Source organism: Bison bison, unplaced genomic scaffold (genome assembly GCF_000754665.1).
Source record: "Bison bison bison isolate TAMUID 2011002044 unplaced genomic scaffold, Bison_UMD1.0 scf7180017864183, whole genome shotgun sequence".
In the NCBI taxonomy this organism is placed as follows: Eukaryota; Metazoa; Chordata; class Mammalia; order Artiodactyla; family Bovidae; genus Bison; species Bison bison.
In genome coordinates, this window is record NW_011494755.1 from 8567186 (window position 1) to 8590021 (window position 22836).

The 22836-nt window shown below is 35.1% G+C and overlaps 1 protein-coding gene across 5 annotated transcripts in view; it reads right to left on the bottom strand.

Moving 5' to 3' along the window:
- Positions 1–2273: 2273 nt before the first annotated feature.
- The window catches only part of PTBP3 (polypyrimidine tract binding protein 3), a 90639-nt gene continuing 70076 nt past the window's right edge, over positions 2274–22836 (bottom strand). For 4 of the 5 annotated variants that reach the window (XM_010843581.1, XM_010843584.1, XM_010843583.1 and 1 more), the window contains 7 exons: positions 17570–17647; positions 15297–15442; positions 15021–15054; positions 12025–12117; positions 11083–11299; positions 7562–7639; positions 2274–7427 (listed from right to left, as the gene is read on the bottom strand). In XM_010843581.1, the coding sequence (XP_010841883.1) occupies positions 7295–7427; positions 7562–7639; positions 11083–11299; positions 12025–12117; positions 15021–15054; positions 15297–15442; positions 17570–17647 (779 nt within the window). In that variant the 3' untranslated portion in view covers positions 2274–7294. The remainder of the gene's footprint in view (positions 7428–7561; positions 7640–11082; positions 11300–12024; positions 12118–15020; positions 15055–15296; positions 15443–17569; positions 17648–22836) is intronic. The other variant, XM_010843582.1, reaches the window with a different exon arrangement.

The window sequence follows — 22836 nt, forward strand, 5'->3', positions numbered from 1 at the left end:
AGAATTCCACCAGAAGTGGCATAGAAAAAAATTCACTGATGTACAACCACAGAGAGAGTAAACAAGGCGGGTTTACTTCCAACTATTCCTAACAGCATCTCAGTTTAATTATCTGCAAATATTGGGCATTAAAAATTGGGTACAGCTTATTTGATAGTGTTGTTTCTACAATTGTTCTTCAAGTAATGGCATATGTCTTAGAAATGATCCTTGTCCTGAAATGGCTTACTTTCTAGAGATAGCTATCACACAGTATGTGTTCCTACAAGTTCATAATTAGCTGTAGGATAGCTTTAGCCATATATATATTCTGATTAGAATGGCCTAGAGAGGCCTCATGATCCCTTTGGGGAGCTTCCCATTGAAGGCAAGAGTTCAAGGCTATTTGACTTATGGATTTAGACTGACATTTCTACTAGATTACACAGTTCTTAAAAGGTAAATCATGATATCTCTAACTTTTCATTATCTTTCCCAGTACATAGTTTAATTCTGGTACAATTAGTACTTGGTGAGCTGAATTGTGTCCCCTCAAAATTCTTCTGCTGAAATCCTAACCCCAGTATCTCAGAATGTAACCATATTTGGAGATAGAGCCTGGAAAGAGGTAATTAACAGCTCAATGGGGTCAGATTCAGTTCAGTTCAGTCGCTCAGTCGTGTTTGACTCTTTGTGACCCCATGAATCGCAGCACGCCTGGCCTCCCTGTCCATCACTAATTCCTGGAGTCCACTCAAACTCATGTCCATCGAGTCGGTGATGGCATCCAGTCATCTCATCCTCTGTCGTCCCCTTCTCCTCCTGCCCCCAATCCCTCCCAGCATCAGGGTCTTTTCCAGTGAGTCAACTCTTCACATGAGGTAGCCAAAGCATTGGAGTTTCAGCTTTAGCATCAGTCCTTCCAATGGACACCCAGGACTGATCTCCTTTAGGATGGACTGGTTGAACCTCCTTGCAGTCCAAGGGACTCTCAAGAGTATTCTCCAACATCACAGTTCAAAAGCATTAATTCTTCGGTGCTCAGCTTTCTTTATAGCCCAACTCTCACATCCATACATGACCACTGGAAAAACCATAGCCTTGACTAGACGGACCTTTGTTGGCAAAGTAATGTCTCTGCTTTTTAATATGCTATCTAGGTTTATCGTAGCTTTTCTTCCAAGGAGCAAGAGTCTTTTAACTTCATGGCTGCAATCACCATCTGCAGTGATTTTGGAGCCCAAAAAAATAAAGTGTGACACTGTTTCCCCATCCATTTCCCATGAAGTGATAGTTTATAGAAGTTTACAAAAACTGTTTTGGCCATAGGGTTATTTTATCTTTCCCTGATAAAAATGCCTCTAGATCTAAAAGAAAAAAAAAAATTTGACCTAGTTACATTCATGGAGACAATAGATTTTTAGATGAGCAAATATCAGTAGTAGTTAAGAGTCTTCTATGCCATTAAAAATAATCACACACACATAAATTCCCACTTGCAAAAGATCTAAGAATAAAAGATTAAAATAAATGACTGCTTAGACTCCCAAAATCCAATAATACTTTAAAGAACCTAGAAATAAAACATTTTTGTCTATGGAAAAGAAATATATAGGCAGCTGGTAACTATGTTACCCTTTAATTGAAAAGAACACAAACTTGGTTTGAGATCACACCTCATGTCTCAAAATTTATGTATATTAGCTCCCTAGGGAAGCCAAAAACTGGAAAAAATGTTCCAACTCTTGTTTGGCATTGTACATATATTGTCTGTGTGTGTGAAAGAGAGAGACAGAAAGGAGAGAGAGATATATATACACAGAGAGAGCAAAAGACAGCATTCATGCAAATATACCAACGTGTACTTATACAGACGGAGTGTGCCATTTACAAAGCTACTTGTAGGATGATTAGAAAAGCACTTTGTTTCTCAAAATGAGAACTGTTCCTGAACTAAAAAAGAGATGATCAGCAAACTTAGGGTCGTTTAGTTTTTAAAGCTGTGTGCACATGTGCTTGCTATGCTGTAACAAGTTTAGATGGATGGTTATGAGAAAGAAAAGAAAATATGACATCATTAGAATTACAGGTAAGACAAGGGAAAACCCAAAGTACAGACAAGAACACAGAAATATTTTAAGAGAGTACAGATGTCATGACATTTATTAAAAGGCATGCTACAATGCTATACTTGTTAGGAAAAGAGTAGAGATATCAATAGTCAGCAAATATACAAACTGAACGAAAATGGAATATACTGTAGTGTACAGAAGCTTTAATTAACCATGCACTACGCACTTAGAAAATATGTTTTTTAATATTTTATCATCTCTTTGCATTTATAACATGATTCACTTCAACAATCACAGAATCCTTTTCTTCCAAAGCCACAAACTGTGTTACAAATGAAAGCTGGTACTGCAGCTTATCAAAATATACAAGACAATTGATGTTTTATATAAAACCACTTTATATGTCAACTTGTTCCCTAAAACCGCTTTTTTCCCCCCTTTTTTGGCCTGGTTTAAAAAAATGTTGTTACAAATATTTACAGCATTTACTTCTGTTAGATGAACATTCTTACAAACAGAAAAAGGGAATTTTATGAACAGACCACATAAAACACAAGACAATGTCAGAGGCTCCTAGCTGTGCTATTTTTTTTTTCCTTAAATACAGTACTGAAAATGCCCATCGAACCCTTATCATCTAATCCATTCTGTTCACATTTAAACTCCCATTTTCTCTAAGTAGTCTATTCACCGATAGGAAATAGAAAGTAAAGGCCGCTTTGCACTGCGTCTTCTTTCAGAAAGGAGCTTGGGAAAAAATGCTTAACAGAAAGGAGTCAAAACCAGAACAGTCAGTCTTTGGTCAGAGCAATGAGGTGACATTTTGATGCAAAACTCTGCTTGGTTAGCAATCTTTATAATTAGTACTTTTTGGATGTGGGATGAATTTTTTAAAGATCTGGGTATCAATGGTAAAGGGAAGAAAGGCCAGAGTATGATTTTTTAAATGACATCAAAAATAGTTATTTAAATATTTATTATTACAACTACTACACAGATTCAAGAACTAAAAATAACCTAAAAACAACAACAACAAAAACCTGTTTACAGTGCTGATTTCAGCTTGCCATAAGCAGCTTTCAACCATGACTATTATCACCAAGGTCACTGGGCCAGAAAAATACCCCTGTTCTCTGGAACACATGCCTCAGGTTACAGAAATGAAGATGACTACCACAAAGACTCCGAGCAGCTCTGTTCTTGGGCCTGCACATGCTATGAATATTATGTGAGGAAGGCAAAAAGCATAACTGAGACTTCATTTTACAGTTACAACTGTTTCCTTGAAAGAATGGTCTGTGGGATAACATTCTTTTAAAATTATATAGTATGCATTTCCTGAAAACCAGAATGTTGATACTACCACCTAAACCTCATTAGGAAGAAAGATCAATTAAGACTACTGAAGAAGGCACATACACTTTGGTCCTGTTTCTTTCGTTCTTCTCCCTCTATAAAACCCCCCAAACTGATATTTTAGTAATTTTCTATTTTTTAAACTATTCACAACTAGCTGTTAAAATTTGCTCTGAAAAAAGACTGCAAATAGTCTTCTAAATAATAACACAGCTGAATTAAGAGACAGCTGAATTACATTTTCTTTAAGGGAAAAGTTTTGTGCAATCTAATGGTATTTCTTTTCAGCACAATAGTAGATTATTTTAAGTCTGGCAGTTTTATTCTTGTTAATAACAGATCAAGACAAAGGAAAGGTTAAGAACGCTTTTACCCATAGTCATGCTGTCTTTTTGGTTTTAAAAATAGCAATACACACTAGTTTTTCTGAGAGATAGCCTGACAACTTGGCAAACAGGGTTTTTAAGTGACTCACTGCGGGCAGGGGACACATACTTTTGAGCTTGTCATCTTTCGTCCAAAAAATATTTAGTGGGAACAGAAGGGGAATTACATGATAATACAATCAGTGCATAACCTGCCTGCTTAATAACATGGAAGTTTCCAAAAGTTTATATAAAACTGAACAGAGACATTCATGGGCACTACTTCTAATCAACTGAAGCAGAACCTATGATGACCATACTAGGTGGAGCCAAAGAAACACTGCTTCCATAAGGAATCAGGCAGGCAAAAACTGTGTCTCTAAAAACTGTGAGATTTGCCAACTTTCAACAACAAAATCAGAAACATTACTGCAACTAACATCACAACTTAGCCTTAAACAAAGAATTTACTGCATTCTGTAGGAACTACTGGGCAATTCTGATACTTTCCAGGAAGTTATCAAATTATTAAGCTTATTTTCCTATTTGTATCTCACACAAAACACAATTTACTACTATGCAAGTTATTTAAATCTCAAAGTAAAACTTTTTGGCATAAATTGCTACCGTTTAATGTGTACTGCTATTTTTTTCTCAGAGTTTCATACTATGGGTTTTTGTTGGTTATTCATTTTGTACTGCTATTTTTAAAAGTCCTGAATATATATAATTTGTGTCAAAGTCAGACACCTCCAAAAATAAGACAATTCTCCTGGAAATAAAGTAAATAAACTTTAAAATAGGATACGACGACAGCTCAACAACAACAAAACATTGCTTAGCAGATATCAACTAATTGCATGCCAAAACAAAAAATACAAAGATCTAGTTTTTTCACTGCCCTGATATTTTAAAATCTTTTTACAGAAACTATGTCAACACAAATACTGTAGACCTCTATAATTCAAAGAGCAAAGAGCCCAATATGGACAACATCCATGTGCTACAGCTAATTTTAGACACAAATTGATGGTTTTGAACACACTGTTTTAAATAAGAATATCTCACTTTTCCAAATCTTAATTTGATTAATGTTTTTGGTCAATAATTTAAGATGCATGTAATGTACATATGTATGTACAACATTAGAGGAGTGTATGTATGTATATACACTCATCTATACACACATACACATACACACACAAAGCCCTGAAAAGGATTCAAATGTTCTCTCTCAAATATAAAGGCCATTTCCTACTTCAAAATTACATTCAACACCATTTATGATCTCCCTTCTGCTACAATTCTGCTACACTTACACTGAATGTTATGAGAATCATGAATTGAAACTACACAGTAATTCCTAACTCAAAAAGAAAAAAAAAATTCCAATTTAAAATATAACTGAAAATTACAATAGTGCTTGTAAAGAAGGAAAAATTGAAGCAAACTTGGAGTGATTTCTTAAAGAAATTGGTTTTTCTCCCTTCCCTCTTACTCAGTGTTTTGGTAAAAATATATTTCATAAGTGAAAAAAAAAACTAGATAAATGATTATACCGATCAGCCAATACTAAAACTGATCCATTCGAAAGATCTCAATTTAGTGTCCTTCATTTTGTACCGACTAATTGCTGCTCAGCGTTGAGGGAATTTTGCTTTTGAACAATCCAGAATGTCTTTTGTATTCTCCGAATATTTTTGCAAAATTGTTTTTGTTAAAACTTTCCTGTTTAATTTAATAGCTGGAATATAATACGAGATTGAGATATTCTTCTAAAAGGTGAGATGAGCCACTCTGAGAATCTGAGAAAAGTGAAAAAGGAATAGACAAAAACGACCCTTTTAACAAATTCTGCTTTAAAAAATCTACTCAAGCACTGAAGGAATAAGTAATCAATGCCAAGTATCTAATTTAAAAGAAACAGTTTTACATTATACAGTCACTGAAACAACATTAAAACGTATGCTTACGTTCAACTAGAGAGAGAGAGGGACAGAGTATGAGAAAGAGCCCACTCCTCATACACCACCTATGTGGGCACTCACTCAGTTCTCAGCTTCATTAGCCAAGAAAAGCAAGTTCTCACTTGAGTATATGACAAAAACCAAGCAATCCTGAGACAAATTCTAATGGATAAAGATTAGACAAGATCCAGAAACGGAGACTGCATTTTATAGCCCCCAACTGGTATGCTATAACCGCAATGACCACTGCTGGTCACAATATGAAGAGGCCTACAGGTGTGCACTGAGTTATTCCCAAAACCATTTAACCCTTCCCCACCCCACCTCTACACCAAAGCACCAAAAATTTGAATAGAAACTATTACTTCTTGAAAAATCACTTAAAACTGCAATTAAAAAAAAAAACAAAACTTTAAAATTCTTGCCAAAACAAGGAAAGAAAAAACAAATGCTCAACAAGCCGACAATATAGCTTTTAAGATACTTAGATAAAACTCTAACCTATTATATCATAAGCACATAATAAGGCACATAATAGGAAATTAAGTAAATACACAGTAATTCTGAATAAGTATTAGAGATTATAGTGGTACAAAAAACCCTTGAGATTAATTTTTTTTCTAAAAGAAGACTTTACCAAAAATAACTTTTAAAAAATCTGTCAAACCATATAATAGACCTGAATATTTTCCTTAAGACTGTAAACTTTTTTTTTCTGAAAACAACTGTAAAAAAGTAGTTTATAAGTAGGATTATTTTTCTTTTTAAATTTTCCAAGATCATATTACTAGGCAACTGTCATTGTGAAATTTAAACCATGATTTTCCCAAATAAAATGAATTATTCTGACCCTTAATAGATCCTGGTTGGATTCCACATAATTTCCCTGGAGACAGTTGAGACATTTCATTCTCCAAATAGTTTTAAAAAGTTAAAGATATGCAAAGGAGTGTCTTACAGTGGGAAAAAAATAATTGAAAGAAAACATGCAAGTTTATCAATTTGCTTCCAATACAACCCCATTTATGTATAATAAGTATCAATATATGCCAAATAACTGTTATAACTTATAAGAGAACATAGTTTCCTACAGGACTCAAACTTCTGAATCATAAAGTTAAAAACTTGGTTATAGGTCATTTAAATTACTTATGTCAAGTAATTTTAAAAGTCTGTATGTTTAAATTTTTCAAAGTACAAAGGAGTTTAGAAATGTTGTATAAGGCTGATCTGGACCCAAATTAAAAGAGTCTGTCCTCTTGAAATCCAATTTAATACAGGGAATTAAATTATTGGAAAAAAAATTTTTCCTGAAGATTATTTTCATTTTAGAAACAATGGTACAAAGGAAAAACACACCTCTGATGACATACTGGCAGAGGGGAGAAATGGGAAAAGAGAACATCCCTTGATTTTTTTTAATATACTTTAACATCAAAGTCAGAAAGAGTTATTTTTGAAAAAGAGGCAAAATTGGTCTTGAGCTGCTTCAGTCTATGTCTGAAGGTTTTACTGAAATTATGGTCCAGTCTTAGGAGAAAAATTCAAAGAAAAGTCAGATTGTAGATTTTGAGAAGGAAACTCTGAGGTGATGATTTTCTCCAAGGTCATGGTTATGAAGCTCAATGAGGGCCTGGATTGCTTCTTCCACAGATCCCAACTGAATGAGTGCCATTTTGCGATCTTTCCTAAAGTGGCAGAAGAAACAGAAAAAGTACACAGAATTAATTTTGCCTACAAACCTCTTCCCCAACCCTAGAAGATTTCATTAAATTACCATAAACATTTGCAAATCATGTATTTTTTAAGAGAATGGACTTACTGGAAGAATTTAAAAGCCTTCACTGAACATCCAGCTTCTGTGAAAAGATTCTTCAGGTCATCTACTGTAACAGAGGGGCTGTGAAAACATCATCACAGAGACAGTCAACTATCTTATCCCTAATTTTCAAATGAAGCAATGATTAATTCCTGACATCATCAGGTCTCTAGAATACCTCACATTACAAAGAGCATAAAGCCATGCAATGAAGACATGATTTGCAAGTGCCCTTAAAGATCTTCAAGGTTGGGCTTCCGCAATGGCTTAGTGGTGAAAAATCTGCCTGCAATGCAGAAGATGCAGGAGACTTGGGTTTGATCCCTGGGTTGGGAAGATCCCCTGGAGGAGGAAAGAGCAACCCACTCCAGTATTCTTGCTTGGAAAATCCAATGGCCAGAGGAGCCTGGTGGGTTTTCCATAGAGTCGCAAAAGAAAAAAAAAAAAAAAAAGATGTTCAAGATTGATGCATGCATGTCTTCAGACAATGGAATGTTGTCTCAATTCTTTTGCATAAGACATGGGCAGTACCTAAAGAACAAGAAAATCTTTCTATATTTACTCTTTCAATGGGATTATTACCCATACGGCTTTAGTACCTAACTAGTACTTCCAATGGAGAAGGCAGCGGCACCCCCTCTAGTACTCTTGCCTGGAAAAAAATCCCATGGACGGAGCAGCCTGGTAGGCTGCAGTCCATGGGGTCGCTAAGAGTTGGACACGACTGAGCGACTTCACTTTCACTTTTCACTTTCATGCATTGGAGAAGGAAATGGCAACCCACTCCAGTGTTCTTGCCTGGAGAATCCCAGGGATGGGGGAGCCTGGTGGGCTGCCGTCTATGGGGTTGCACAGAGTCGGACACGACTGAAGCGACTTAGCAGCAATACTTCCAAGCCCCTTCCCTAGCTCTGATTTGTCTTCTATAGTCCACTACTAGTCCAATGTATTTTTAGTACTAATCCAGTACCTTTTCAATTACATTCAGGATAATTACAAACATGTATATGCGCCAATTATATTCAAAAGTAGCCCCCAATTACACTTGCCTCCTAGTATTTATACCCTTTGGGTACTCCTCTCCCATACAGAATAAGGATGTCCTCTGTAACCCTCAGGGTATTACAGAAATGACACGTGACTTCTGAGGCTGAGAGACACTGTGATTTCCACCTTGCCCTTTCTTGAATGATTAGCTCAGAAAGAAACCAGCTGCCTTTTCATGAAGACAGTCAAGTAGCCCTATGCACAGGTCTTTGTGGCAAGGAACTGACTAAGCATATGAAGGAGCCACTTTGGAAGTGGACTCTAACCCCATTACAGCCTTCAGATGCTATTTTGTGAGAGAATCAGCCAAAACCTAAACCACTTCTGGATTCCTGACTCACAGTAACAGTTTGAGATAAAGAACATCTACTACTGTGTTAAGCTTTAGGTTTTGGAGTGATCTGTTGCACAGCAGTGGACAACTAATACAGTGGTCTACCACATGACAGTCAATGGACTAAAAGTAGACTCTTCGTCATTTCACAACTACCAGCAAGGATGGTCTTACAGAACAACAACTGGCTCTGCTAGGAGAGAGATTCGAATTCATGTTCACCTGGTATGTCACTCCTGAGTAAGTTACTTAATCTGAGCCTCTCACTTTCAGTGTTAAAATGAAACTAACAACCTTTACTCCAAGGGTTATTATGGATAAACTGCTAAGACAGAACACAGAATGGTGGATACCAAGGACAGGGTAGAGAGAAACAGAGAGATACTGTCTAATGGATACAGAGCTTCAATTTGAGATGATGACAAGGATTTACAGATGGATACACGTGATGGTTGAACACTATCAAAGTATATAATGTGAGTGTACACTGAAACACACACTCAAAAGTGGTTAAAATGGCTATGTATTTAACCACAATTTTAAAAAGAAGATTATTATGGAGATTAGATGAGGTAATGCATGTAAGACACCAGCACAGTGCCCCATACTTGGTAGATGGTTAAAAAATACATTAACATTCTTTCTCCTACCTACATGTCCAGTGTAGGATACAACCTGAGATCAGCTCCTGGATAAATGTCCTTAAGAGGGAGCCTGCTTTAGTCTTTAAATATGTTGCCTCTCTCCCTCATTCTGTAGTAATGAGGTGCTAAATTTCTAGACGCACATAATTGAGTTTTCTTTTCTAAAGCGACTCCTCCTGTTGCCTGGAAGGCATAAGGCTTGAGCCACTGCCCAATTCAGATGCAAAGTTTCTCCATGTGCCTAACTGGAGACTAGTGAGGAGCCTGGGCATTCAACAGTATTTTAAACAATTATTTTTTGTTCCCATTCAACGGCCATTCTCATTTTCAGAAATGTCCCAGAACTGTACCCTTTTCCATTCCCTTTTAACTTTTCACACACATGCTGGCATACAACTATACCCCCCAGCTTTTACCCTTTCTTTCCAAAGCTATCCTCCTCCATGTTATATAAAACTGTCATCTTTTTTGGTCAAGGATTTCACAAATTAAAACTGGGATTTCCAGTTTTACATTTCTTAGGCTTTGATGACCATACAGTCTCTATTCTAACAATTCAGCTTTGTCGTATTGGCTCAAAAGCACCCATAGCTAATACATAAATCAATAAATGTGGCTGTGTTCTCTGAAACTTTTCTCATGGAAGGTGAAATTTTATGTAGTTTTCTCAAATCACGAAATATTATTCTTTTGTTTTTCCCCAACCACTGAAAATGTAAAAACTGATCTTAGCTCATGGGCCTTACAGGTGGATTTGACCCATGGGCTGTAGTCTGTCAATCTCTAAGCTAGATGATGACTGAAGAACAAGTCTGCTACAACACTGGTTACTACAGACTGGTTATAAGAAAATAATTTCTAGCTTTTAGATATATATGTGGCTTGTAGGTTAAAAAACAGAGAATTCAGTTTTACCAAATTCTTGCGTGCCTCTGACTCTTTGTAACCCCATGAGCTGTAGACAACCAGGCTTCTCTGTCAATGGCATTTTCCAGGCAAGAATACTGGAGAACGCTGCCATTTCCTACTCCAGGGGATCTTTCCAACCCAGGGGTTGAACTTATGTCTCCTGTGCCTCCTGCACTGGCAAGCAGATTCTTTACCACTGAGCCACCTGGGAAGCTTACCAAATTCTTAAAAACATAAACTATTTGATTTTGCTATGCTGGTTGCTGAAAGGTCTTCACTTCTACAGAAGGATGAATAAGTCTGTACCAATGGAATATCTCTGCATAAATGTAATTTTGCCCTTCTATAACTGAAAGGTAACTAGTTGCTAATTCCCTGTTTGGAAAGAAAAATTTTAAACACTGCTACCTTTACTTTTGGAGTGTAAGTTTAGATAAATTTCTTAAGACATGATGGCAAATAAATCATCTGACAAGAAATTAGTGAATTTCTACTACTACGTTAACAATAATTTCAGTTTTTATCTCCCCAAACCATATACTCTAGATTATTTATCATTGAAATGAATAGTAACAAATTAAGATACATACGGGATGTTGGAAAGATGCAGAGTAGCTGACGGGGGAAAAATATTCTGGAAGTTTTTAGAGCCAGGTTTTTTAAAGCGATGCAAAGGACTATTGCTAAAATCCTTAGTCAGACCTTGGTCTTCTTGTCCCTCTCGAGGAAGCTGAACCGCCTGATGCTTGGACAGTGTAGCACGAAGCACTTTCCCATAAAGTCTTTGACCGCTCAGATGATTCATTGCTGGTGCATAAGAAGAAAATAAGGAAATTCTGGGTATTAAGGTACAGTCTCTGTAAAACTATCATAATTCTTTTTATTTAGTCATTTAAAATTATATTGTCAGTTTGAGGGCTTAAATAGTTTTAAATTTAAAAACTCTTACATATGAAAATATATTAAATGAGTTGGTTTTACCATAAAGAAATGCAATACAACAAAAAATCCCTATTTTCCTAGCAGAGTGCTAAAATGTTTCAGAATGCCTGAAATATAACACGAGATCAGGAAATGGCTACTGAATAAATTAATCTCAAGTAAAGCTTTTTAAAATAAATATCTGACTAGTATATTTCAACAGCCACTATAATAATGAATGGTGAGATAGCAAAATGACACTTTCTTGCACTATCATTATGAACTTTTAAGCAACAGTTCTAGAAAACTTAAAAGGAAAACAAACAAGCAAACGAAAGAAAACAAGTCATGTTTATTAGTTTAAAGCTAATGGAAAAATCCTAGAGTCAAAGCTCTAAACATCAATGATATGTTCAAACAGATAAATGCACTTCAAAGAGTTATAAACATTTTTAAATCTTAAAATGTAAGCAGATCCAAATAATAGTGCAGACACTGACATAAAGAGGAACTCCTTCTACAAGCCGTAAGTTTACTTCATAGGAAAATTCACATACAAAAGGAGCATATAATATGTACATATAATAAGGACTATTATTAATCACTAGTACCTAGTTGAGCTTGATTTGCATCTGCCATCTGAACCAATGCGTTTTCTTTCTTATTAAACATTATCTTCACTCGATGTACATCACCATATACTCCTAATTAAAAAGACAAAACAGTTTTTTAGTGTTGACTGTAGTGTTCAATTAATTTTACCAATATATTTAAAGAAAGCTTCTTTTCTCATGCTATATGTTTTCCCTGAGCAATTTCATATATATGCTCCCAAATTTGTATCTATATTTTAGATTTATTAATCCCTTCACGTGGACGTCCCATAAATACTTCAAATTTAATATATTCCGAATCGACTCATCTCCCCTTTTTGTCCCCTCCTATGTTCATGAACTCTCTTGATAAACAGTATCATCATGCATGTATTTGCTCTGGTCAGACACCTGGGAGTCATCTTTTGACCTATTCCTTTCCCTAAGTTCTTACATCCTATCAACTACCAGTACTCATTGATTCTATGGCCTAAATACCTCTCACATTTGTCCACTTTTCCCATCCTCCCTACCATCCAAGCTATTATCACTATTTCACAACTGGACAATCACAATAGCCTCCAAATTGATCTCATTACATCCAATTTTTCTATACTAGTGTTCCCCAAAGTGGGTCCCACATCCCAAAAAGCAGACAAAATGATTCACTGGGGTGTGGGAGGAGTGAAAGTCAAAGTCGCTCAGTTGTGTCCAACTCTTTGTAACCCTATGGAGAATACTGGAGTGGATAGCCTATCTCTTCTCCAGTGGATCTCCCGAACCAGGAATCAAACAAGGGTCTCCTGCACTGCAGGTGGATTCTTTATCAACTGAACTATCGGGGAAGCCCGAGAGGATAATAAACTGTTATTTATCCTGATTTGTTTATATAAACCAATGTGAAAAACTACATTTTACTAATTTTAAACATATATAAGAAATTATAGATGGAAATTTTCTACAGTGTGAAGGACATTTTCTCATCTTTTTCCATTTAGTGTGCTAAAATATATTGCAGTTCATGTGGAACAGGGTATCACCAATATCATAAAAATAAGATCCTTAAACAGTAGCACCATTACCATACTGTGTAACAGGATGAGAAAACAACTACGACAATCTTCAGGGCGCACATAGGAGAACTGGTTATCTCATGGGCAAGCCCCTACAAGCAACTAAACTGAGAGATAAACAGTAGCTAAAAAATATATATATATATATATGTAAGTATCCCAAATTTGCTGTCCTTTTCAGAAATGACAAGTGGCTGAAATATTGTTGCTCAGTTGCTCAGTAGTGTCCAACTCTTTGCACCCCCATGGACTGCAACACATCAGGCTTCCCTGTCCCTCTTGGCCAAAATAAATAGCCTTTAAAAAATAACATACAATTTGTATTTCAAGCTGAGGGTAATTTTTTTCTAAATTAGTGAGAAATTAACTATTTTTGGAAAGAAATGTGCTCTGGCTACTAAAGAGACATATGAAAATTAGCATGAACACATGATTTTGTTACTGATAATCATATAAATGTATCATGAATTAAAACTATTATAGAAACTGCACCTGAGTATGAAGTATCTCTGTGGGGTGACAGAGATGTTCTCAAATTGAACTCTGGTGATGGCTGCACAACTCTGTACACTGACTAAAAATCACTGAGTTGTATACCTAAGTTAGTGAATTGTATGGCTGTAAATTATATCTGAAAGACACTGTAAAAAAAAAAACCTATTATCCACTTAAAAAATTTGAAACGATTTCTATTAAAAATTTTTTCAAATGAAGATTAGTGAGTTTTAGCCCCATTATTCTAATACAATAGATTTCAAAATCAACTAATTTAACAAGAGGAAACATGGAACTTTTTCCAAGTAAAATACATCAAAATTTAGTGGATTAGACCAAAAAACTAGTATCTTAATTAGTATAGCAACAATGCAACACTTTCATTCATATCACATTTTTATATTTTTCAATTAAAATGTTTTCTTGGCCATGTCACGTGACTTGCGGGAGCTCAGTTACCCACCCAGAGACTGGACCCAGAACCTAGCAGTGAAGCACTGAGTCCTAACCACTGGACGGCCAGGGAATTTCCTCGTGTATCCTTATGAGGTATCTTTTTCAGTTACGACAACCATCAAGTACAAAAATAAAGTGAATTTAGAATCAGATTTTGGAATACTGATTCAAAGTGAAAAAGATTTTTGAAAATAATGAAGCATATTAAATCTTATTTCTCACTAAATGTTAACAAGATTTTTATTTAAAAAACTTTCATTAATAAAAATCTTTAAAATATTAAACATTGCTTACTTCATGGTTCTTGTATTTCTGTTTGTAATATAAAACTATACATACAGAGTACAGTAAAAGATTGATGAAATTTATGATTAATTAATCATATACAGATTAGGAGTACATGTTAAATATTTTTTAACTGAGAGAGGTACACTATCAAAAAGTCTAGGGATTATTTTTAAAATCTCAATCTCATTATGGATTCCCATTGTTCTTAGGTTAAAAACCAAGTTCCTTAATATAGTTCACAAAGCTCTTAATGGCCTTGCCCCCTATTCGTCTGTCCAGCTTCAACAAGTCTCTCCCTTATACTCTCCACTGAGTTTCCTTATTTTCCATGTTCCAAGAGCTCTGTCTCTCCCTGCCAGTATCTGTGAATGGACATTCGCCCTCCCTTTCTGCCTGGCTAACGTAACACTTCTTCATTTCTCACAAGTCAGCTTAACTATCATTTCTCTGTACATCACCTTTGATTCCCTCAGCAAGGTTAGGTCTTCCAGCTGTATGTTCTTATTACAACCTCTATTTCCCTTTTTATAAAACATTGTTGTATCTATAACCACTTAACAAATGTTCCTTGTTATTCTATCCTCACTCTAATTGGCACACAGCAGTAGTAAGTATTACTGAATGATGCAATGGGCTCAATTCACATCATAGCTAACTTAAAAAAAAAAAACTAAAAACAGCAAAGCAAAAGAAATTACTTACCAAATAGTATAAAAAGTCCATGTGGTGTGATAAGCTGTTTGAAAAGGAGAACACAAAATGTAAGGGTCTCATTTAACTAAAAATTTTTAAAAGTTTACTTGTAAAAACGAGAGTTGACTGTGTTTAAAGTGTTGCTTTTTTACATGCTTCTTTATATATATAAGTGATGAACTTTAATACAAATTCTTAAACATTTCCATTTGAATTCAACTCAAAGTCAGAAGGTACAGTATTTCCTCCTGAAAGACTTTTTATGTATGATACTTTCCAACTCACATCAGGATTAAGATTGGTGACAAGCAGAACGGAATTTCCCGGCATCCCACCAGCCCCAGGAATGGCCATCCTTCCAGTGACAGCGGAGGAGGTGATTGCGAGGGGACCGAGCGCTCCGGGACCTAGTCCAGCTGGGACTGACAGACCTTTATGAAACAGCAAAAGCATTTTGCATTCTGGTTATCTGGAGAATTGGAACACTTGATGAGACTTAAGAAAACAAATGAATGAAAAAGCAAAAATAGAGAAGAAAATGCTTCAAAGCTACCCTAAGGATAACAAAGGTCAATCCAGACTCTGGAGGTAGAGCTTCTCATTTGTTGACATTATCATACTTAATACTCTATTATTTATATAACACTTTGCAGACCAACCAAATTCACCAGTCTTAAAGCCATGAGGTTTTTTAAAAGGGTCTATAACTACCAGTACTCCTTCTATTTCTTGAAATAGATATATTCCAATACATTTCTCTAAAGCAGATGAATTTTTATATTGACTTCTACCATTAAATCATATATGTGTGTGTGTGTGTGTGTTTATATATATACATTTTAAAAGCCCTTCAGCAGAAGTCACATATATGCAAGCTAGGTAGTAATGCATGTTCTAAAACTGGACTGTGGTAATGACTGTACATCTCTGTAAATTTATTAAAAAATCACTGGGCTGTACATCTAAAACAGGTAAACTGTATACATATATTCTGCATGGGGAAAAAAACATTTTGTAACCTTGTAAAACATTATTACCATCAACAACAAATTTATGGAATTCAATATGCTTTTGGAGCAAGAATTTTCAGAGCTCTCTATTCCCTTAGATACTGCAGAAGCTACTGAAAGCCCTATGATACTGGAATATTGACACTACATACAATACATAAAACACTACACTTCCTCATAAGGTCCAACCATTTGTATTCTCAGCTTAAAAACTATATAAGATAAAATTCCAAACTGATGTAAAATGAGCCAATTCTTTAAGGTATTGATTCTTTAAGTTCAAAATTCCTTATAATAGAGTCTGGCCACTTCATCACAAATCATGTGTGTGCATATACCCCCTATCACACCTGGAAAGCCTTATCAACTCAGGAGCCCTCTTTATGCAGTTTTTTCCTCTTTTTTACCATCTACTACAGTGTCTTACAGATACAGCATGTCAAAAAAATACCTAAAATGAAGGAAACCATATATCACTACCTCCAAATGTGTAACTCTTGGGATCTTCAAATACATAAACACAATGTATAATGCCTTCATTTTAATGAGATAGATAAGATCACTCACTAATTAAACATATGTTAAAATGTCTTAAAACGACCAAATATCCTAAAAAATAAATCTCAACCTTTTAAATCACTTTCTTTTTAGTTAACTTCATCCTCTCTCCTGAAGAGAAGAGTTACAATTCCCAGACTTAGAAAGGGAGGATACGAAGATCATTGTCAGAAAGTAGCTATGCTGCAGTTTAAGATAGTTCTATTCACAGATCAGCTGGACGCTATAAAGGTAGTATGTAGACTAGACTTAACACTGCATCACTCTTCCAACCATCCACCTCAATTATTTTCTTTCAGCACAAAACCATAAAGTATTTTTTCTTATTATCAAATTCATTTTATTATTTGGAAGAGTCAGAGTCATTATCAAAGTATTAACTGATTGTTCTCTCTCTTAATTATTTTCATTAGCTGAAGAAAAAAATGTGTATACATGTATTTTTTTTCTGAAATAAAACAGCATGCATATCCTCTATAGTAATCTTCCAAACCCATTAATTTTTTTTTAAAAAGTACTTACAGATAAAATAGTCAATGTTTATTCATTCAAATGTTTGCTGTCTGCATAATAAGTACTGAATGTCATTAAAGGCAGAAGGACACAAAGATAAGTAAGACAGAAGTCTGTTTAACATGTAATTGAGCTGCTTATCAGCAAGCAGCTCATCTATTTTATATAATAACCAAAGAGATAAACCTAAGGTTATTTAATATAGTCAACCTATAGTTATCTGGGCCAATGGCAAGTATAAATGATGCAGAACAGATAACAGAATTTTAGTGTTGAGAATGAAACCAGAGAGAATTATTTATAAACACAAGGAAGCTGTACAATCGTCTATTGTCCATGAGCCACTTCCATGATTGATATACGTAATGCTTTTTTGGTAAATCCTTCAAACATGGTCATATCTTTCATTTTGATAAGTTCTAGAATATATAAATCATCATTAAGAAATCATTTCAACTTCATCTTTAAAAGAGTCACCTGTAGCTTGAGGAAATCCAATAGCGGGGGCAAATCCAGCAGCCCCTGCATATGGTGAGGAAATGATTCCTGGTGCACCTAATGGGGAAGAGAAGCTGAAATAAATACACTACCATCTATAAAGATGGTTATCAACACAATAAAATGGCCATATGAGAGTATATTGTTGACAAAGAGATTCTAACACGGAGTAAAGATTTGTCCAACAGATGATCCTTGCTGTGTTGTATAAGAGCCTCTGCCACTTCTGGAGGCTAATCCCTTTCAACTGGGTTCAAGGTTCAAGACTACAGCTAGAATGTTATTAGTATTTCATTCTGAGTTATTAGTTTGCTACTTAGTTTTAGTTTATCTGGTTTTGTTATTTAGGTTGATATTCCTGCCCTTATTTAGAGCACTGTTTCTATGTAAAAATCATCAAATATTCACTAAACGATACTGTACTGCTGGGGTACTGTGCTGATAAAAAGAAATATGAAATAAAAATCCTTGCCTTTGAGAGGCTTTACAAACTAAAATTATGAATTACAGAAGATTCACATGCTGAGGATCTAGAGGTTTAAATACAAATATACTGCAAGTGGTCTAAGAAGAAGGGATTGCAAAGACTCTCTGGGACTGTCTGAAGGCTTCTCAGGAAGTAAAACTTGAGCTGGACATTAAGTGAAAAGCAGTGCTTAGTGTGTACCAGATGCCAAACAAAGGCTGATATTCCTTCTCCATTTAGAAGCCTGGCGACTGCGCACCATCAACAAATACAGGAGTTAGCTCTAAATGGTGGAATCATTATTACTAAGAAAACAATTTGATTTAGGACAAATTAAGGTCGAGGTGATACTAAGACATTCAAATGGCAATGCCACAAGTGGAAATGAGGGGGTAAACTTGGAATTTCTAACTATTACAAGATACAGATTTGTAAATCATCTATATAGAAATAAATGTAAAAGCCATATGAAGAAGAACTCCACTAAAAATTTAGGGCACAAGACAAGAAATGAAGGAAGCTAAAAAGAGAGCCTGGGAGTATCAGGACACTTAAGTGGAAGATGAGCATTCTAAGGAAAAGAGACAGAGAACAGCCTCAGAAAACAAAACAATGAATCACAGTCCCTCAGGATCCAGAGACGGAATTTCAGGGAGAGGGTTCAGTGAAAGTCAGGGAGAGTGAGAAACATAAACGGGAAGCAATAGTTTAGAGCAATAGTGAGAAGCTAGACTGTATGAGTCAAAGGGAGGGATTTGGTGTTTTTTTTTTTAATGATAGGGTGATATGCATATTTATAGGAAGTATGTAGGCTGAATTTTCCAGAGAAGTTAAAAGATCACGTAAGTTTATTCTCTTCATTAAAGAGAATTATTTAACAGAATTTGTTAAATATGTGCTATGACTTATTAAAATAATTCAAGAAAACATAGTTATAAAGAGACTTCAGGGACAGAGCTAGCAGAGAGAACTGACAATAAATGAAGACACAAAAATGAGAACGGACAGAGTGATGAAATAAGAGAAATATCACTGAAAGCACATTAGGAGGCAAGCACCCCTCTGGCGCTAAGGAAGCACTGAGTAACACATACAAGAATCTCTGCCCTTGCTAAACTTATATTCAAGTAGGCTGAAGCTCATAGGTAAAATGATTCATTTTCAGAACAAATAACTATTTTAAGGCATAGAGGGAGACTTACCAGAGACACTTCAATATGGATATGAGTTATTATGAAAATTTACACTGGGAAGTTAAACGAAAGAAGAAATATGGTTGTCAAGTATTCACTTGACCCTTCCATCTAACTCTGGCTAGTTATGTGACTTGCAGTGTCTCCTGCAGAACATACATCTGTAGGCAACACCACTGCACTCACACGATAGGAACACACAGACAGTCATGACATAGACTGCTATACAGAAGCGTTAAGAAGCATTATGGGTTTACACCAGTTCTCTGATTTCTTTCACCCTCTGCCATAAGAATGCCACATCTCAAATGGAGTGACACCTTCAGCTTGGACCCTCGATCTAAAAGACATGTGAGGGAAGTTTGCAAAAGTTGATTGACAGTTGTTTAAGTGTCAGTTATGTGAGAGGAATAAACGTTAATTACTGTAAATCACAGATTTGTCAGAAAGGGAAGGGAGGTACTTTTAAAACAAAACAAGTCTAATACAAGTGGTTATGGGGGGGGGGGTGCGGTATGAGGCAGAAGATATGCAGTAGGTTTGAGAGAAATGAGGAACATTTTTGATATTAACTCTCTTTGAACATTAAACAGCAATAAATGAAAGAACTGGCAAACTGTTCCAGGGCCAAATTTTAAATAACTGTTTCCAAGTACAAGAACATTTGTTAATATTTGACAAAAGAAACATTTGTAAAGTTTCCATAAATCTACATTCCTCAAGTAAGCAGGAACAGAAACATTTTAGCAAATTAACCTGTTAGACATTGGTTTACACAAACTTTAAAGGAAAAGGTTTAAGATTTGAATAGCTATATCACAGGTATTTTACATTTGGAAAATGTATTACCAATAGCAATTAAGGGAATACAAATAGATAACATTTTTATCTATGAAATCAGTTTATCAATGTTTCAGTGTTTCTCAGTGCTATTGTTTATAGTAGCAAACCCTAAAGAAACAAGCTTAATGTCTAAATTGGAGAATTATTATATAAATTATGAGTCACTAGACAAAATACAGAGACATTTAAAACATTACAAACAATATATATTATGGAAAAGAGGTCCAATTATTGTTTTTTAAAAATGTGGATATAGTAGCAGACTAAAGACCAACCTTGTGGCAGATATGTCCAATGAACAGTAAAAAGATCTTTAAAAAAAAACAAAAAAAACTAACAGCCAACAAGATGATTAAGAGTAACCTGGCTAAAAACCTAACTCTATCAAACAGCTTTGGTTTTATCATCCTCACGCTTAATGGACAAGATGCAAATCCCAATGTTAGCCCAAGAGGAAGGAAGTCAACAGGAGACATCCATGACATTAATCCAACAGTATAAACCTAAAATAACCCATTCCATTACCTACTCCCCCTGCCTTCAGAAGACTACAAGGAAAGCTGACTTTGTGTCTAACAGAGAAGAGACAAAATAAGTTCTGAAAAGGTCTAACCAAAAGTAAGCTCTCATGCAAATTTTCAGCCTAAATTCACATTTCTTAGGAATTCAAGGGAAAATTAACAAAATTATGGATTTAGATTGAAATGGTCCCAGACACAGATCCTTTGATGTTGCAAACAAGTAAATTCTTTCTGGAAGAACATACCATCTTGAGACTAAGAAGTCTCACAAGTTATTTCCCAAGTAAGTGAATAACTCAAAAAGAAGAAAGTAGAAAAAGAAATATCTAACTGCAGAAAAATAACTGCAAAGACTTCAGACATTGGAATGATCAGATGAGGATTCTAAATAGTATGTTTGGAAAAATAAAAGCTATGCTGAAAAGTATCTACAAGGCAGATGATACTTAAAAAAAGAATAAAATTTCTAGAAATAAAAAGCACAATTACTCAAATTTAAAATTATCAGACAAGTTTAACAACATACTAGACAAAGCTGAAGAGATCATTAATAAAATGAAAGGCCTTAAGGAATTATTCAAGATGCAGCTCGGAGAGATAAAGGAAAAAACAGGACAGAAAGTTTAAGATACTCAGATCAGAGTAAGAAAATTTAACAGGTCTAGTCAAAATTCCAAAAACTAAGAAAAGAAACAGTGTGAAGATGGCATATGTGGAAAGATCACTTCTAGGACCAGTAAAAGACAACAATCCACCAAATTAAGATGCTTCTAAAGGGTATGTAATAATATATTATGGTAATTTTAATTTCCATTTTGCTGATGACTAGGGATGCTGAGCATCTTTTCATGTGTTTATTGCCACTCATATACCATCTTTTGTAAAATATTTTTTCAAATCTTGTGCCCATTTTTAATGATTTGTTTTCTTATTATTGAGCTGGGAATTCCCTGTATACCTTGATGTAACTAATTTGTTTTCTTCAAGTCTATAAGCTTGCCTTATAGACTTATTTATTGGTTTTGTTTTGGCCATGTCACACTGCATAGCATGTGGGATTCCAATTCCCTGACCAGGGATTAAACTCGTGTCCCCTGCAGTGGAAGCATGCTGAGCCTCAGCTGCTAGACCGCCAGGGAAGTCCCCCTTCCTATGTTTTATTCTAGGAGTTTTTTAGGTTTAAGTTTACAGACAGGTCTAAGATCCATTTCAAGTCAATCTGTCAGTATGGTGTGAGATACTAATCAAAATTTATTTTTTCCAATATGGATATCCACCTGTCCAAAAACTACTTGTTGGAAGATTCTCCTTTATTGAATTTTTACACTGGCAATTTTGCTCAAAATCAACTCATCCTATATACATGGGTGAATTTTAGACTCTATATGCTTCTCTACTGATTTATATATCTATCTTTTCAACACTGTCAAAGTCGTTTGATTACTGCACTTTATGTTAAGTCTTGCATTTATTTCCTTTCACTCTTCTAGATACTTTTCCATTTCTACATAAATTTTAGAAGTTCAATGCATCTTATTAAAGGAAAGAGAAAAAAATGAGAATATTTAGAGAAAGGAGTTAATAAAAGTTGAGTATGAAATCAAGAAACAACAACACTGCATTTGTATATTAGCAACACTATGAAAACCAAATGATGGCTAAAATTTACACTGCATCATTCTAAGCTCTTACATACATTAGCACATGTAATAGTCATCACAACTCTTACCAGTTAAGTATTATTATGTTCATCTCACATATAAAAAGACAGAAGTACAGAGCAGTTAAGCAATTTGCCCAAAATTACACAGATCAAAAAGACTGGTTGAGAATTAGAACCTTAAAAGTATAGCTCTTAGGAATAACTCTAACAAACATATGTAAACATACTTTCACAGGGAAAAGTCGTCAAACTTTACCCAAAGACATTAAAGAATACACAAATGGAGAGGTGCACAATGTTCAAAACCTGGAAGACTCTATTGTAAAGATGTCAATTGTCTTCTAAGTGATTTATAAAGTCAATATAATCTAATCAAAACCCTAAGAGTGCTTTTTTCCCCCTTTGAGGACTTGAAAAGCTGATCCTAAAATTTCTAAGTGTAAATGGTCAAGAACTGCCAAGATCCTCTTGAAGAATAAGAGACTTAACTCTGTCAGACACTGAGACTTCCGGTAATGACAAAAATAATAAATAGACCATTGGAGCAATGCCCAGAAAAC